The sequence below is a fragment of the Palaemon carinicauda genome, chromosome 22, assembly GCF_036898095.1.
Source record: "Palaemon carinicauda isolate YSFRI2023 chromosome 22, ASM3689809v2, whole genome shotgun sequence".
Lineage (NCBI taxonomy): Eukaryota > Metazoa > Arthropoda > Malacostraca > Decapoda > Palaemonidae > Palaemon > Palaemon carinicauda.
In genome coordinates, this window is record NC_090746.1 from 42119370 (window position 1) to 42139609 (window position 20240).

Genomic DNA, 20240 nt, shown 5'->3' on the forward strand with positions numbered 1-20240 from the left:
TATAGCTATAATTATTATAATTATAATTATTATAATCAAAATTATAATTATTATAATTATAATTATTATACTTACAATTATTATAATTATAATTATTATTATAATTTTAATTATAATTATAAATATTATAATTTTAATTATAATTATAATTATTATAATTACAATTATTATAATTATTATAATTATAATTATTATAATTATAATTATTATATTTTTATTTATTATGATTATAATTATTATAATTATTATTATTATTATTATTATTATTATTATTATTATTATTATTATTACAATTAATATAATTATAATTATTATAATTATTATTATAATTATTATAATTATTATTATAATTATAATTAATATAATTATAATCATAATTATTATGATTATAATTATAATTTTTATAATAATTATTATTATTATAATTATTATTATTATTATTATCCGATACTGAGCGGGTGGAAGGGAACCTCAGTTTAATAAGGAACTGGAGAATTACGACAAAGCCAAACATTCTTAAATTTATTTCCATCACCAACAAATAACAACGTTTCAAACATCTCTGTGTTCATAATCATGTTCCTGGGTAAAAGAAAGTAAAACAATAAAGAGCAAGCTATACATAAATGTTGTAAACAAACAAATAAATTCTAACTTAGAATGGGAAAAGGCATAATTAGCAATCTTCAATGGAAAAGTAGAAATTTCTTGATTAAGTTGTGGCTTTTAAGATTTTATAAAAATTGACTCTGCTATTTTTATTTCATTTTCATATGAGTCTCTGTATATTATTGAAATGTTGTCCAAAGAGAATGAACACTTGCAATCCATTTTGCAATTGTCTCGTATGCTGGACTGTAAAGGTTTGGACAAGCCTCTGCCAGTTCGGCTGCTAATTCCCTTGTGATCTTGGTAGCGATGAAAAATTCATTTTTTTCGTGGAGCCAATATAAGCTAATTGGCAATTTGGACAGTTAAACAGGTAACCCACCATTGATTCAAAGGTCTTTTGCAGCTTTTCCTTATGATTAACAAAACTTTTTATTTTGGAGTAATTATAGAATATTAAATCGGTTTAATTTGTGGTAGGTATTTACTCAGGAATTCATGTATTCTGATTTTAATATATTTGTTTGCTTCTTCATTAAAATATGGTAATTTGATGAAGAGTTCTATATTTTTTGGACCAAATTTCTTTTGAGTTAATTTTTTGAGTAGATGCTATGCCAATTTAGAGTTAACCACATTTAGCACAATGTTCTACCAAGCCTTTAGACTAACGTCATCTTTTGAAAATTTTCATAAGGAAATATGTTTCCTGAAGAAATTCTTTTCCAACAATGGTTTCCCATCCAAAATATTCTATTACAAACTCAGAACATTCCTTAACAGTAAATTTTGTCCTAAAACAAAGAAATTTGGTCCAAAAAAAGTTGAACTCTTCATCAAATTACCATACTTTAATGATGAAACAAACAAATATATTAAAATCAGTAAACATGAAATCCTGAGTAAATACCTACCACAAATTAAACCGAATTTAATATTCTATAATTACTCTAAAATTAAAATGAAAATTAAAATTAAAATTAAAATTATAATTATAGTTATAGTTATAATTTCAATTAAAATTAAAATTATAGTTATAGTTATAGTTATAATTTCAATTAAAATTAAAATTAAAATTGAAATTAAAATTAAAATTAAAATTAAAATTAAAATTAAAATTAAAATTAAAATTAAAATTATAATTATAGTTATAATTATAATTATAATTATAATTATAATTATAATTATAATTGAAATTGAAATCAAAATTAAAATTAAAATTAAAATTAAAATTATAATTATAATTATAATTATAATGATAATTAAAATTAGAATTAAAATTATAATTATAATTATAATTATAATTATAATAATAATATTAATAATAATAATTATAATTATAATTATAATTATAATTATAATTATAATTATATTTATAATTATAATTATGATTAAAATTAAAAATAGAAATTAAAATTATAATTATAATTATAATTACAATTATAATTATAATTATAATTAAATTAAAATTATAATTATAATTATAATTCTAAATAAAATTAAAATTAGAAATGAAATTAAAATTAAAATTATAATTATAATCATAATTATAATTATAATTATAATTATAATTATAATTATAATTATAATATTAATTTAATTTTAATTTTAATTTTAATATTGATTATAAATATAACTTTAATTTTGATTTTAGTTTTAATTTTAACTAATATTATAACCATAATTATATTTATAATCTTAATTTTAATTTTAATTTCAATTTTAATTTTAATTTTAATTATTATTATAATTAGAGTTATAATTTAAATTTTATTTTCAATTTTAATTTTAATTTTAATCATAATTATAATCATAATTATAATTATAATTTTAATTTTAATTTTAATTCTAATTCTAATTCTAATTCTAATTTTAATTTTAATTTTAATTCTAATTCTAATTATAATTATAATTTTAATTTTAATTTTAACTTTAATTTCAATTTCAATTTTAATTTTAATTTTAATAATAATTATTATTATAATTAGAATTTTGAACTTAATTTTTATTTTAATTATAATTATAATTACAATTTTAATTTTAATTTCATTTTCGATTTAAATTTTTATTATAATTATAATTATAATTATAAGTATAATTATAATTTTAATTTCAAATTTAACTAGAATTTTAATTTTAATTTCTATTTTAATTTCAGTTTTAACTTTAATTTTAAGTTTAATTTTAATTTCAATTGTGTTCATAAATATAATTATAATTTTAATTTTAATTTTTATTATGATTATAATTATAATCATAATTTTAATTTTAATTTTGATTATAATTTCAATTTTAATTTTAATTTTAATTTCAAATATAATTATAATTATAATTATAATTATAATTATAATTATAATTATAATTATAATTATAATTATAATTATAATTATAATTATAATTATAATTATAATTATAATTATAATTACAATTTTAATTTTAATTTCAATTTCAATTTATTTTAATTATAATTTAATTATAATTATAATTATAATTATAATTTCAATTTCAATTGTAATTTCAATTTCAATTTCAATTTCAATTTTAATTGTAATTATAATTATAATTACAATTATAATTATAAATTTAATTTCAATTTCAATTATAATTATAATTATAATTATAATTAAAATTATAGTTATAATTATAATTATAATTTTATTTTAATTTTAATTTCAGTTTTATATATAATTATAATTATAATTATAATTATAATTATAATTATAATTAAAATTAACATTATTATTATTATTATTATTATTATTATTATTATTATTATTATTATTATTATTGTTATTTTAATTATAATTATAATCAAAATTTTGATTTTAATTCTAATTCTACTTATAATCATTATTATAAATATAATTTTAATTTTAATTTTAAAGTTATTGTTAATGTTAATGTTAATTATAATCAAAATATTAATTTAATTTTAATTTTAATTTCCATTTTGATTTAAATTTTAAATATAATTATAATTTTAATTCTAATTCTAATCTTAATTTATATTTCAATTATAAATCTAGTCTTAATTCTAATTTTGATTATAATTTTAATATTGATTTTAATTTTGATTTCAATTTCAATTTCAATTTCTATTATAATTATATTTATAATTAAAATTTTAATTTTGATTTCATTTTTAATTTTAATTATAAATATAATTATAATTTTAATTTTAATTTTAATTTTAATTTTAATGTTAATTTTAATTTTAATTTTACTGTTAATTTTAATTTTAATTTCAATTCCAATTTAAATTTTAATTTTAATTATGATTATAATTATAATTATAATTTCAATTTCAATTTTAATTATAATTATAATTATAATTATAATTATAATTATAATTATAATTTTCATGTTCATTTTAATTTTAATTTAATTTTTAATTTCAATTTTGATTATAATAATAATTATAATTTTAATTTATAATTTCAATTATAATTTTAATATTAATTTTTAATTTTAATTTTAATTACAATTTTAATTTCAATTTCAATTTTAATTATAATTTCAATTTCAATTATATTCACAATTTTTATTATAATTTTAACATTTATTTCTATTTTAATCTTAATTATAATTATAATTATAATTATAATTAAAATTTAAATTTTCATTTAAATTTTAATTATGATTTTAATTTTAATTATGATTATAGTTATAATTATAATTATAATTATAATTTTTATTTTTATTTTAATTTTAATTTTGAATTTAATTTTAATTATAATTACAATTATAATAATAATTATAATTATCATTTTAATTTCAATTTTAATTATAATTTTAATTTCAATTTTAGTTTTAATATTAATTTTAATATTAATTATGATTATAATTATAATTATAATTATGATTATGATTTTAATTTTAATTTTAATTTTAATTTTAATTATAATTATAATTATAATTTTAATTTTAATTTTAATTTTAATTTTAATTATAATCATAATTATAATTTTAACTCTTATTTTATTTATAATTTTAATTCTAATTTTAATTTCAAATTTAATTATAATTATAAGTATAATTTTAATTTTAATTTTAATTTTAATTTTAATTTCAATTATATTTACAATTATAATTATAATTTTAATATTTATTTTAATTCTTATTTTAATGTTATAATTATAATTATAATTATGATTTTAATTTCAATTTTAAATTTAATTTTTTTTTAATTTTAATTATAATCATAATTATAATTTTAATTTCAATTTTAATTTCAACTTTAATTTTAATTTCAATTCTAATTCTAATTTTAATTTTAATTCTAATTCTAATTTTAATTTCAGTTTTATTTATAATTATAATTCTAATTTTAATTATAATTTTTATTTTTATTTTAGTTTTAATTATAATTATAATTATAATTATAATTATTTTAATTTTAATTATAATTAAAATTATAATTTTAGTTTTAATTATAATTTTAATTTTAATTTTAATTTTAATTATTATTATAATTATAATTATAATTATAATTTTAATTCAAGTTTCATTTTTAATTTTAAGTATAATTTAATTATAAATATAATTATAACTATGAATATCATTGTAATTTTATTTTTAATTTTAATTTTAATTTTATATATAATTATAATTATAATTTTAATTATAATTTTGATTTCAATTTTATTTTAATTTTAATTTTAATTTAAAATCTAATTTTAATTTTAATTTTAATTATAATTTTTTTATAATTTTAATTTTAATTTTAATCTTAATTTTATTTTTCATTTTGATTTTAATTTTAGATTTAATTTTAATTATAATTATAATTATAAGTTCAATTTTAATTTTAATCTTAATTTAAGTTATAATTTTGATTCTAATGCTAATTATGATTATAATTATAATCATAATTATAATTTAAATTTCAATTTTAACTTCAATATTAATTCTAATTTTAATTTTGATTATAATTGTAATTATAATTATAATTTTAATCTCCATTTTAGTTTTAATTTTAATTTTAATCTTGATTTTAATTTCAATTATAATTACTATTATAATTTCAATTTTAATTTTAATTTTAATATTGATTATAATTATAATTTTAATTATAATTATAATTTTAATTTCTATTTTAGTTTTAATTTTAATTTTAATTTTAATCCTAATTTTAATTTTAACTTTAATTTCAATTTCATTTTTAATTATAATTTAATTATAATTATAATTATAATTTCAATTTTAATTTCAATATTGATTATAATTATAATTATAATCATAATTATAATTTTAATTTTAATTTTAATTTTAATTTCAGTTTTATATATAGTTATAATTACAATTTTATTTCTAATTTTAATTTTAATCTTAATTTAATTATAATTTTGATTTTAATTATAATTATAATTTTAATTTTTATTTTGATTTTAATTTTAATTTTGATGTTAATGTTAATGTTAATGTTGATTACGATTATAATTATAATTATGAATATAATTATATTTTTATTTTAATTTCAATATTGATTTTAATTTTGATTATAATTTTAATTTTAATTTTAATTTTAATATTAATTTTAATTTCAATTATAATTTTATTTATAATTATAATATTAATTTTAAAAATAATTTCAATTTTAATTTTGATCATAAATATAATTTTAATTTTAATTTAAATTTAAATTATAATTATAATTATAATTATAATTATAATTATAATTATTATTATAATTTTAATTTTGATTTTAAATCTAATTTTAATTTTAATGTTAATTATAATCATAATTTTAATTATAATTATTAATTATAATTATAATTATAATTATAATTATAATTATAGTTATAATTTTAATTTTATTTTTAATTTTAATTATAATTATAATTATAATTATGATTATAATTATAATTATAATTTTAATATTAATTCTAATTTTAACTCTAATTTTGATATTAATTATAATTATAATTTTAATTATAATTATAATTTTAATTTTAATTTTAATTTTAATTTCAATTTCAATATCAATTTTAATTTTAATTTTAACTTTAATTTTAATATTAATTATAATTATTATTATAATTGGAATTATAAATATAGTTTTAATTATAATTATAATTATAATTATAATTATAATTATAATTATAATTATAATTATAATTATAATTTTAACTTTAATTCTAATTCTAACTTTAATTTTGATTTTTCTAATTTTAATTTCAATTTTAATTTTCATTCTAATTATAATTATAATTTTAATATTAATTATTATTTTTATTTTTTTTTATTTATAATTATAATTATAATTATAATTATAATTGTATTTATAATTATAATTTTATTTTTAATTTTAATTATAATTTTAATTACAATTATAATTATAATTATAATTGTAATTATAATTTTAATTTTAATTTCAATTTAAATTTCAATTAAAATTCAAGTATAATTATAATTATAATTTTAATTATAATTATAATTATAATTTTAATTTTAATTTCAATTTTAATTTTAATTTCAATTTTACATATGATTATAATTATAATTATAATTATAATTTTAATTTTAATTTTAATTCCATTTTCATTTCAATTTCAGTTTTATTGTTAATGTTAATTTTAATTTTAATTTTAATTATGATTATAATTGTAATTATAATTAAAATTATAATTATAATTATAAATATAATTTTAATTTTAATTTTAATGTTGATTTTAATTTTAATTTTGATTATAATCATAATTATAAACAATTATAATCATAATTATAATTTAGATTTTAATTTTAATTTTAATGTTAATGTTAATGTTAATGTTAATGTTAATAATAATTATAATTATAATTATAATTGTAATTATGATTTTAATCTTAATTTTAATTTTAATTTTAATTTTAATTATAATTATAATTATAATTATAATTTTAATTTTAGTTTTAATTTTAATTTCAATTTTAATAATTGTAATTATAATTTTATTTTTAATTTCAATCTTAATTTTATTTTTAATTTTAATTATAATTATAATAATAATTTTAGTTTTAGTTTTAATTTTAATTTCAATTTTAATATTAATTTTAATTTTAATTTTAAATTTAATTTTAATTTTAATTAGGATTATAATTTTAATTTCAATTATAATTTTAATGTTAATTTTGATTTTAATTTTAATTTTAATTAAGATTATAATCTTAATATCAATTTTAATTTTAATTTTAATTTCAATTCTAATTATAAATATAATTATAATTATGATTATAATTTTAATTTTATTTTTAATTATAATTTTAATTTTAATTTTAATTATAATTAAAATTATGATTTTAATTTTAATTTTAATTTTAGTATTAATTATAATTATAATTATAATTATAATCATAATATTAATTTCAATTTTAATATTGATTTTAATTATAATTTCTAATTTAAATTTTAATTTCAATTTTAATTATAATTATAAATCTCATTTTATTTATAATTTTAATTTTAATTCTAATTATAAGTGTAACTATAATTATAATTGAAATTTTAATTTCAATATTAATTTTAATTTTAATTTTAATTTCAATTATATTTACAATTATAATTATAATTTTAAAATTTATTTTAATTCTAATTTCAATCATAATTATAATTATAATTATAATTATAACTAAAATTTTAATTTCAATTTTAATTTTAATGATGATTTTAATTTTAATTATAATTATAGTTATAATTATAATAATAATTATAATTTTAATTTTAATTTTAATTTTAAATTTAATTTTAATTATAATTACAATTATAATTATAATTATAATTTTAATTTCATTTTTAATTTTAACTTTAATTTTAATTTTAATTCTGATTTTAATTCTCATTTTAATTTTAATTTTAATTTCAATTTTAATTATAATTTTAAATTCAATTTTAGTTTTATTTTTTTTAATTATAATTATGATTATAATTACAATTATAATTATAATTATAATTTCAATTTCAGTTTTAATTTTAATTTCAATTTTAATTTTAATTTTAATTTTATTCTAATTATGATAATAATTTTAATTTTATTTTTAATTTTAATTTTAATTTCAATTTTGATTATAAATATAATTATAGTTATTATAATTTTAATTTTAATTTTAATTTTAATTTTAATGTTAATTTCAATTTTAATTTTAATTTCAATTTTAATTGAAATTCTAATTCTAATTTTAATTTTAATTTTAATTTTAATTTCAATTTTAATCATAATTACAAATATAATTATTATTATAATTATAAAGATAATTATAATTTTAATTTCATTTTTAATTTTAATTTTAATTTTAATTATAATTAAAATTATAATTATAATTTTAATTATAATTTTGATTATAATTTTAATTTTAATTTTAATTTTAATCATAATCATAATTATAATTATAATTATAATTATAATTATAATTTTAATTTTAATTTTAATTTTAATTATAATTATAATTATAATTTTAATTTTATTTTTAATATTAATTTTAATTTTAATTTTAATTTTAATTTTAATTATAATTATAATTTTTATTTTAATATTAATTTTAATATTAATTTTAATTTTAATTTTAATTATAATTATAATTATAATTTCAATATTAATTAAAATTATAATTATAATTATGATTATAATTATTATTATAATTATAATTTTAATTTTAATTTTAATTTTAATTTCAATTATAATAATAATTCTAATTTTATTTATAATTTTAATTTTAATTTTAATTTTAATTATAATCATGAGTTTAATTATAATTATAATTATAATTTTAATTTTAATTAAAATTTTAATTTTAAATTTAATTTTAATTTCAATTATATTTACAATTACAATTATAATTTTAATATTTATTTCAATTTTAATTTTAATTATAATTATAATTAGAATTATAATTATAATTGAAATTCTGAATTTAATTTCAATTTTAATTATGATTTTAATTTGAATTATAATTATAGTTATAATTATAATTATAATTATAAATTTAATTTTAATTTTAATTTTAATTTTGAATTTAATATTAATTATAATTACAATTATAATAACAATTATAATTATAATTTTGATTTCAATTTTAATTTTAACGTTAATTTTAATTTTGATTCTAATTCTAATTCTAATTTTAATTTTAATTTCAATTTAATTATAATTTTAATTTCAATTTTAGTTATAATATTAATTTTAATTATAATTATGATTATAATTATAATTATAATTATGATTATGACTTTCATTTTAATTTTAATTATAATTTTAATTATAATCATAATTATAATTTTAACTCTAATTTTATTTATAATTTTAATTCTAAGTTTAGTTTTAAATTTAATTATAATTATAAGTATAAGTATAATTATAATTATAATTTTAATTTTAATTTTAATTTTAATTTTAATTTCAATTATATTAACAATTATAATTATAATTTTAATATTTATTTTAATTCTAATTTTAATGTTATAAATATATTTATAATTATGATTTTAATTTCAATTTTAAATTTAATTTTAATTTTGATTTTAATTATAATTAGAATTATAATTTTAATTTCAATTTTAATTTCAACTTCAATTTTAATTTCAATTCTAATTCTAATTCTAATTTTAATTTTAATTCTAATTTTAATTTCAGTTTTATTTATATTTATAATTTTAATTTTAATTATAATTTTATTTTAATTTTAGTTTTAATTATAATTATAATAATAATTATTTTAATTTTATTTATAACTATAATTATAATTTTAGTTTTAATTATAATTGTAATTTTAATCTTAATTATTATTATAATTATAATTATAATTATAATTTTAATTAAAGTTTCATCTTTAATTTTAAGTATAATTTAATTATAAACATAATTATAATTATAAATATCATTGTAACTTTAATTTTAATTTTAATTTTAATTTTATATATAATTATAAATATAATTATGATTTTAATTTCAATTTTATTTTTATTTTTTATTTTAATTTAAATTTTAGATTTAATTTTAATTTTAATTTTAATTATAATTTTAATTATAATTTTAATTTTAATTTTAATCATAATTTTATTTTTCATTTTGATTTTAATTTTAGATTTCATTTTAATTATAATTATAATTATAAGTTTAATTTTTATTTTAATCTTAATTTAAGTTATAATTTTAATTCTAATGCTAATTATATTTATAATAATAATTATAATCATAATTATAATTTAAATTTTAATTTTAATTTCAATTTTAATTTTAATTTTAATTTAGATTATAATTGTAATTATAATTATAATTATAATTTTAATTTCAATTTTAGTTTCAATTTTAATTTTAATCTTGATTTTAATTTTAATTTAAATTATTATTATAATTTCAATTTTAATTTTAATTTTAATATTGATTGTTATTATAATTATAATTATAAATATAATTTTAATTTCTATTTTAGTTTTAATTTTACTTTTAATTTTAATCATAATTTTAATTTTAATCATAATTATAATTTTAATTTTAATTATAATTTTAATTTCAATTTTAGTTTTAATTTTAATTTTAATCTTGATTTAAATTTAAATTATAATTATTATTATAATATCAATTTTAATTTCAATTTTATTTTTAATTATAATTTAATAATAATTATAATTATAATTTTAATTTTAATTTCAATATTAATTATAATTATAATTATAATTATAATTATATTAATAATTATCATTTTAATTTTGATTTTAATTTTAATTTCAGTTTTATATATAAGTATAATTACAATTGTAATTATAATTTTAATTTTAATTTTAATTCTAATGTTAATTTCAATTATAATTTTAATTTTAATTATAATTATAATTTTAATTTTAATTATAATTTCAATTTTAATTTTAATTTTAATGTTGATGTTAATGTTAATTATAATTATAATTATAATTATAAATATAATTATAATTTTAAAATTAGTTTCAATTTTGATTTTAATTTCGATTATAATTTTAATTTCAATTTTAATTTTAATATTAATTTTAATTTCAATTATAATTTTATTTATAATTATAATATTAATTTTAATTATAATCTTAATTTTAATTTTGATCATAAATATAATTTTAATTTAAATTTAAATTATAATTATAATTATAATTATAATTATAATTATAATTATAATTTTAATTTTGATTTTAATTTTAATTCTAATTTTAATTTTAATAATAATTAGAATTATAATGATAATTTTAATTTTAATTTTAATTTCAATTTTAATTTTAATTATAATTATTAATTATAATTATAATTATAATTATAATTATAATTTTAATTTATTTTTAATTTTAATTTTAGTTATAATTATAATTATAATTATAATTATAATTATAATATTTAATCTAATTTTAATTCTAATTATAATATTAATTATAATTATAATTATAATTATAATTTTAATTTTAATTTTAATTTTAATTTTAATTTCAATTTCAATTTCAATTTCAATTTTAATTTTAATTTTAATTTTAATTTTAATTATAATTATTATTATAATTGGAATTTTAAATATAGTTTTGATTATAATTATAATTATAATTATAATTATAAATATAATTATAATTTTAATTATAATTTTAATTCTAACTTTAGTTTTGATTTTTCTAATTTTAATTTCAATTTTAATTTTAATTCTAATTATAATTATAATTTTAATATTAATTATAAATTTTATTTTTATTTATTTATAATTATAATTATAATTATAATTATAATTATAAATTTAATTTTAATTTTAATTATAATTTTAATTTTAATTTTAATTTTAATTTTAATTTCAATTATAATTATAATTATAATTGTAATTATAATTTTAATTTTAATTTCAATTTAAATATCAATTAAAATTTAAGTATAATTATAATTACAATTATAATTTTGATTTTAATTTCAATTTTAATTTTAATTTCAATTTTATATAATATTATAATTATAATTATAATTACAATTTTAATTTTAATTTTAATTCCATTTTCTTTTCAATTTTAGTTTTAATGTTAATGGTAATTTTAATTTTAATTTTATTTATGATTATAATTGTAATTTTAATTATAATTATAATTATAATTATAATTATGAATATTATTTTAATTTTAATTTTAATGTTGATTTTGATTTTAATTTTGGTTTTAATTAAAATTATAATTTCAATTTTAAATTTAATATCAATTATAATTATAATTATAACTATAATATTAATTTGCATTTTAATTTTGATTTTAATTATAATTATAATTTTTAATTTTAATTTTAATTTTAATTATAATCATAATTCTCATTTTATTTATAATTTTAATTTTAATTTTAATTATAAATATAAATATAATTATAATTATAATTTTAATTTCAATTTCAATTTAAATTTTAATTTTAATTTCAATCATATTTACAATTATAATTATAATTTTAATATTTATTTTAATTCTAATTTCAATTATAATTATAATTATTTTTATAATTATAACTAAAATTTTAATTTTAATTTTAATTTTAATGATGATTTTAATTTTAATTATAATTATAGTTATAATTATAATAATAATTATAATTTTAATTTTAATTTTAATTTTAAATTTAATTTTTATTTTAATTACAATATAATTATAATCATAATTTTAATTTCAATTTTAATTTTAACTTTAATTTTAGTTTTAATTCTGATTCTAATTCTCATTTTAATTTCAATTTTAATTTCAATTTTAATTATAATTTTAATTTTAATTATAATTTTAATTTCATTTAAAATTATAATTATAATTATAATTATAATTATAATATTTTATTTTAATTATAATTATAATTATAATCATAATTATAATTTTAATTCTGATTTTATTTGTAATTTAATTCTAATTTTAATTTTAAATTTAATTATAATTACAAGTATAATAATAATTATAATTATAATTTTAATTTTAATTTCAATTTTAATTGTAATTTAAATTTCAATTTCAATTATATTTACAATTGTAATTATAATTTTAATATTTATTTTAATTTTAATTTTAATTTTGATTTTAATTTTAATTATAATTATAGTTACAATTATAATCATAATTATTATTTCAATTTTAATTTTAATTTTAAATTTAATTATAATTATAATTATAATTATAATTATAATTTTAATTTCAATTTTAATTTTAAGTTTAATTTTAATTCTGATTCTAATTCTAATTCTACTTATTATTTTAATTTTAATTTTCATTTCAATTTTAATTATAATTATAAATTTAATTTTAATTAAAATGTTTATATTTATTTTAGTTTTAATTATAATTATAATTATAATTATTATTATAATCTTAATTTTGATTATAATTTTAATTTTAATTTTGATTATTATTATAAATATAATTATGATTATAATTTTAATTTCAGTTTCATTTTTAATTTTAATTATAACTTCATTATAAATATAATTATAATTATAATATAATTTAAATTTTTATTTTATTTTTAATTTCAATTATAATTTCAATTTCAATTTTAATTATGATTATAATTTTAATTTTAATCATAATTTAAATTATAATTTTAATTTTAATTTTAATCTTAATTTTTTTAAAATTTTAATATTATTTTAAATTTACTTTTAATTATAATTATAATTATAAGTTAAATTTTAATTTTAATCTTAATTTAAGTTTCAATTTTAATTTTAATTTAAATTATAATTATAATTATAATTATAATTATAATCATGATTATTATTTCAATTTTTTTATAATTTAAATTTTTATTTTAATTTCAATTTTGATTATAATTATAATTATAATTATAATTTTATTTTAAGTTTTAGTTTCAATTTTAATTTTAATTTTAATCTTAATTTTAATTTTAATTTTAATTATTATTATAATTTTAATTTTAGTTTTAATTTTGATTATAATTATAAATATAATTATAATTATAATTATAATTATAATTATAATTATAATTATAATTATAATTATAATTATAATTATAATTTCAATTTCAATTTTAGTTTTCATTTTAATTTTAATTTTAATCTCAACTTTAATTTTAATTATAATTTTAATATTAATTATAATAATAATTTTAATTTTAATTTCAATTTTAATTTTCATCATAATTTAATTATAATTATTATTATAACTATAATTTTAATTTTAATTTTAATTTTAATTTTAATTATAATTATAATAATAATTATAATTATAATCATAATTATGATTATAATTATAATTATAATTGTAATTTTAATTTTAATTTTAATTTTAGTTATAATTATTATTAAAATTTTAATCTTAATTTAAATTTTGATTGTAATTATAATTATTTTTAAAATTATAATTTTAATTTCAATTTTAGTTTTAATTTTAATTTTAATTTTAATCTTAATTTTAATTTTAATTATAATTTTAATTTTAATTATAATTATAATTTTAATTTTAATTTCACTTTTAATTTTAATAATAATTTAATTATAATTATAATTATAATTATAATTTTAATTTTAATTTCTATATTTATTTTTTTATAATTATAAATATAATTATAATTATAATTATAATTATAATTATAATTATAATTTTAATTTTAATTTTAATTTAAATTTCAGTTTTATATATAATTATAATTACAATTATAATTCTAATTTTAATTTTAATTTCAATTTTAATTTTAATTTTAATTATAATTTTAATTTTAATTATAATTATAATATTAATTTTTATTTTTATTTTTATTTTAATGTTAATGTTAATGTTAATGTTAATTATAATTATAATTATAATTATGAATATAATTATAATTTTAATTTTAATTTCAATTTTAATTTCAAATTTGATTATAATTTTAATTTTAATTTTGATTTTAATTTTAATTTTGATTTCAATTATAATTTTATTCATAATTATAATATTAATTTTAATTACAATTTTAATTTTAATTTTGATCATAAATAAAATTTTAATTTTAATTTAAATTTTAATTTCAATTTTAATTATATTTATAATTATAATTATAATTAAAATTATAATTTTAATTTTGATTTCAATTTTAATTCTAATTTTAATTTTAATGTTAATTACAATTACAATTTTAATTTTAATTTTTATTTTAATTTCAATTTTAATTTTGATTATAATTATTAATTATAATTATAATTATAATTATAGTTATAATTTTAATTTTATTTTTATTTTTAATTTCAATTTTGATTATAATTATAATTATAATTATAATTATAATTTAAATTATAATTTCAATATTAATTTTAATTCTAATTTTAATTTCAACATTAATTATAATTATAAAAATAATTATAATCTTAATTTTAATTTTAATTTTGATTTCAATTTCAATTTCAATTTTAATTTTAATTTTAATTCTAGTTATAGTTATAATTATTATTATAATTAGAATTTTAAAATTAATTTTAATATTAATTATAATTATAATTATAATTAGAATTATAATTATAATTTTAATTTTAATTTCTATTCTAACTTTAATTTTTATTTTTCTAATTTTAATTTCAATTCTAATTTCAATCCTAATTATAATTATAATTTTAATATTAATTATAATTTTTATTTTTATTTATTTATAATTATAATTATAATTATAATTATAATTATAATTTTAATTTTAATTTTAATTATAATTTTAATTTCATTTATAATTATAATCGGAATTGTAATTATAATTTTAATTTTAATTTCAATCTCAATTTCAATTAAAATTTAATTATAATTATAATTATAATCATAATTATAATTTTAATCTTAATTTTAATTTTGATTTCAATTTAATATATGATTATAATTATAATTATAATTTCAATCTTATTTTTCATTTTAATTTCATTTTCATTTCAATTTTAGTTTTAATGTTAATGTTAATTTTGATTTTACTTTTAATTTTAATTTCAATTATGATTATATTTATAATTATAATTATAATTATAATCAAAATTGAAATTAAGATTAAAATTAAGATTAAAATTAAAATCATAATCTTAATTATTATTATAATTATAATTATTATTATAATTAAAATTATAATTTTAATTTTAATTTTAATGTTGATAATAATTTTAATTTTGAATATAATCATTATCATAAACATAATTATAATTATAATTATAATAATAATTGTAATTATAATTTTAATTTTAATTTTAATTATAATTATAATTATAATTATAATTATAATTTTAATTTTAGTTTTAATTTTAATTTCAATTCCAATTTTAATTTTAATTTTAACTTAAATTTTAATTTTAATTAAAATTATAATTTTAATTTTAGTTTTAATTTTAATTTTAATTTTAATTTTAATTTTAATTTTAATGTTAATGTTAATGTTAATTATATATATAATTATAATTATAATTGTAATTATAATTTTAATTTTAATTTTAACTTTAATTTTAATTATAATTATAATTATAATTATAATTTTAGTTTTAATTTTAATTTCAATTTTAATTTTAATTTTAACTTAAATTTCAATTTCAATTAAAATTATAATTTTAATTTTTATTTTAATTTCAATTTTAATTTATATTATATATATAATTATAGTTATTATGATTTCATTTTGATTATAATTTTAATGTTAATTTTAAATTTAATTTTAATTAAGATTATAATTTTAATTTCAATTTTAATTTTAATTTCAATTTCAATTATAATTATAATTATAATTATAATTTAATTATAATTATAATTTTAATTTTATTTTTAATTTTAATTTTAATTTTAATTTTGATTATAATTAAAATTTTAATTCTAATTTTGATTTTAATTTTAATTTTAATTATAATTTTAATTATAATTATAATATTAATTTTAATTTTAATTTTAATTTATATTCCAATTTTAATATTATTTTGATTTTAATTATAATTATAATTATACTTATAATTTTAATTTCAATTTTAATTTTGATTTCATTTATAATTATAATTTTAATTTTAATTTTATTATTATTTTAATTATAATTCTAATTTTATTTATAATTTTAATTATAATTATGATTATAATTATAATTATAATTATAATTATAATAATAATTATAATTATAATTATAATTTTAATTTTTATTTCAATTTTAATTTTAATTATAATTTCAATTGTATTTACAATTATAATTATAATTTTAATACTTATTTTAATTTTAATTTTAATTTTAATTTTAATTATAATTATAATCATAATTATAATTAAAATTTTAATTTTAATTTTAATTTTAATTTTGATTTTAATTTTAATTATAATTATAATTATAGCTATAATTATAATTATAATTTTAATTTTAATTTTTATTTTAAATTTAATTTCAATTATAATTACAATTATAATTATAATTATAATTTTAATTTTAATTACAATTTTAATTTTAACTTTAATTTTAATTTCAATTCTAATTCTAATTCTCATTTTAATTTTAATTTTAATTTCAATTTTAATTATAATTTTAATTTAAATTTTAGTTTTAATTTTAATTTTAATTATAATTATGATTATAATTATTATCATAATTATAATTATAATTTTAATTTTAATTTTAATTTTAATTTTAATTATAATTTTAATTATAATTATAATTTTAATTTTTTATTTTAATTTTTATTATAATGATAATTATAATAATAATTTTAATTCTAATTTCATTTATAATTTAATTCTAATTTTAATTTTAAATTTAATTATAATTTTAATTTTAATTTCAATTTTAATTTTAATTTTAATTTTAATTTCAATTATATTTACAATTGTAATTATAATTCTAATATTTATTTTAATTCTAATTTTAATTATAATTATAATTATAATTATAATTTTAATTATAATTTCAATTTTAAATTTAATTTTAATTTTAATTATAATCATAGTTAAAATTTTAATTATAATCATTATTTTAATTTTAATTTAAATTTTAAATATAATTATAATTATAATTATAATTATAATTATAATTTTAATTTCAATTTTAATTTTAACTTTAACCTGTTAACCGTCACCCACGAGATAAAACCGTTCACCACTATCTACCCGGTACCGCCTTCAACGGTATACTTCGTTCATGACTTTATCTGTTCATCTCAAGTCGTCAGTCTCGTGATAAAACGTTTACTCGTATAGTAAAGTGTAGGATCACTAATAGGCAACACTCTCAGCATATGTAAGCTGTAAATAGAAACTCATATGATGTCTGGCAACTATTTTTCTGAAGGTAGCTTGATAACTTAGAAAACTGGTTTCCCCTCAGTGCGCTTCAGGCGTTCATGCAGAGAAGGTAGTTTGCTGTTCCTTCTACAATGAGCGGCCTAAAGAGGAAGGTTGTTTCTTTAGATGAAGTAAATGCTATTCTTGATGAGGAATCTGATAATGATAACCCTTTTGACGATGAGAGCACTAGTTCTGAATCCTCCAGTGATGAGGATATTGAAGAAACAAACTTTTCTTCCGATGCAGAGAGCGAAGATGACTTCTCATTGCGGACTGACTGGACAACCAGAGGGAGAGAGAGAGATCCCTTTGCTTTTGTTGCTGATCCTGGCGTAAAATTTACCGTTGAAGATAAAGAGAACCCATTAGAATATTTTGAGAAATACTTTGATGATGAAATTATTGATTATTTAGTGAAAGAAGCAAACAGATTTGCTAATCAATTTATAGATGAGAATGTAGAACATCTGTCACCGCAATCACGAGTACATAAATGGTTTGACACTTGCGCAAGTGAAATGATAGTCTTTATAGGTCTACTTATTTTACAGGGCATTGATTCTAAGTGTGATAATTCTATGTATTTCTCAACTCGAGAGAGTGTTTCTTCTCCTTTCTTTCGAAAGATAATGAGTGGTCGTAGATTTGATTTCTTGCATAAATTCTTACATTTGGTTGACAATACCACTATACAAGATGGACCAGGTAGAAAGTTAGCAAAAATAAAACCCGTCAGTGATCTTATTTTGAAGAAATTTATGAACAATTACATTCCAAGTAGGAACGTATCTGTGGATGAGTCTTTGTTAGGATGGAAGGGAAATTTATCATGGGTTCAGTATATACCAGCTAAACGTAAAAGGTTTGGAATAAAGTTCTATGAACTTATTGAAAGTTCTACTGGTTATATATGGAACTTTTTCATTTATACAGGTAAAGACTCGCAATACATGGAAAAATATATGGATATTCCTGTGTCTAATAGGATTGTTTCCTCTCTTATGGATCCTCTTTTGAACAAGGGCTATTGTTTATATACAGATAATTTTTATACAAGTTCAACATTAGCAGATTCACTTGTTGATGAGGAAACTGATACTGTCGGTACTGTAAGGGTCACTAGAAAGGACGTGCCAGCAAAAATAAAAGGAACTAAACTGAAAAAAGGTGAAAAAGTAGCAGAATTCCGAAATAAATCTATGGTACTAAAATGGAAAGATAAAAAGGATGTATGAGTTCTGAGTACAATGCATGATGACTCTATGATAAAAGTAAAATCTAGGAGAGGGAAAGAAATTTATAAACCAAAGGCAGTTGCAGATTATAATGCAAACATGGGCGAGGTTGATTTGTCTGATAACATTTTGTTTCATTTTTCGACTGCAAGAAATAGACTGAAGAAATATTACAAGAAAGTATTTCGACATTTGTTAGA

The 20240-nt window shown here is 9.0% G+C and overlaps 1 protein-coding gene across 1 annotated transcript; it reads left to right on the forward strand.

Moving 5' to 3' along the window:
• The first annotated feature begins 18894 nt into the window (after positions 1-18894).
• LOC137615856 (piggyBac transposable element-derived protein 4-like) lies at positions 18895-20040 on the forward strand. The gene has a single exon (XM_068345544.1). The coding sequence runs from the start codon at positions 18895-18897 to the stop codon at positions 20038-20040; it is 1146 nt and encodes a 381-aa protein (XP_068201645.1).
• The last annotated feature ends 200 nt before the right edge of the window (positions 20041-20240 follow it).

Bases quoted from the DNA above. Each gene is read 5' to 3' on its own strand.
- LOC137615856 (XM_068345544.1), top strand. From the start codon at position 18,895: ATGAGCGGCCTAAAGAGGAAGGTTGTTTCTTTAGATGAAGTAAATGCT.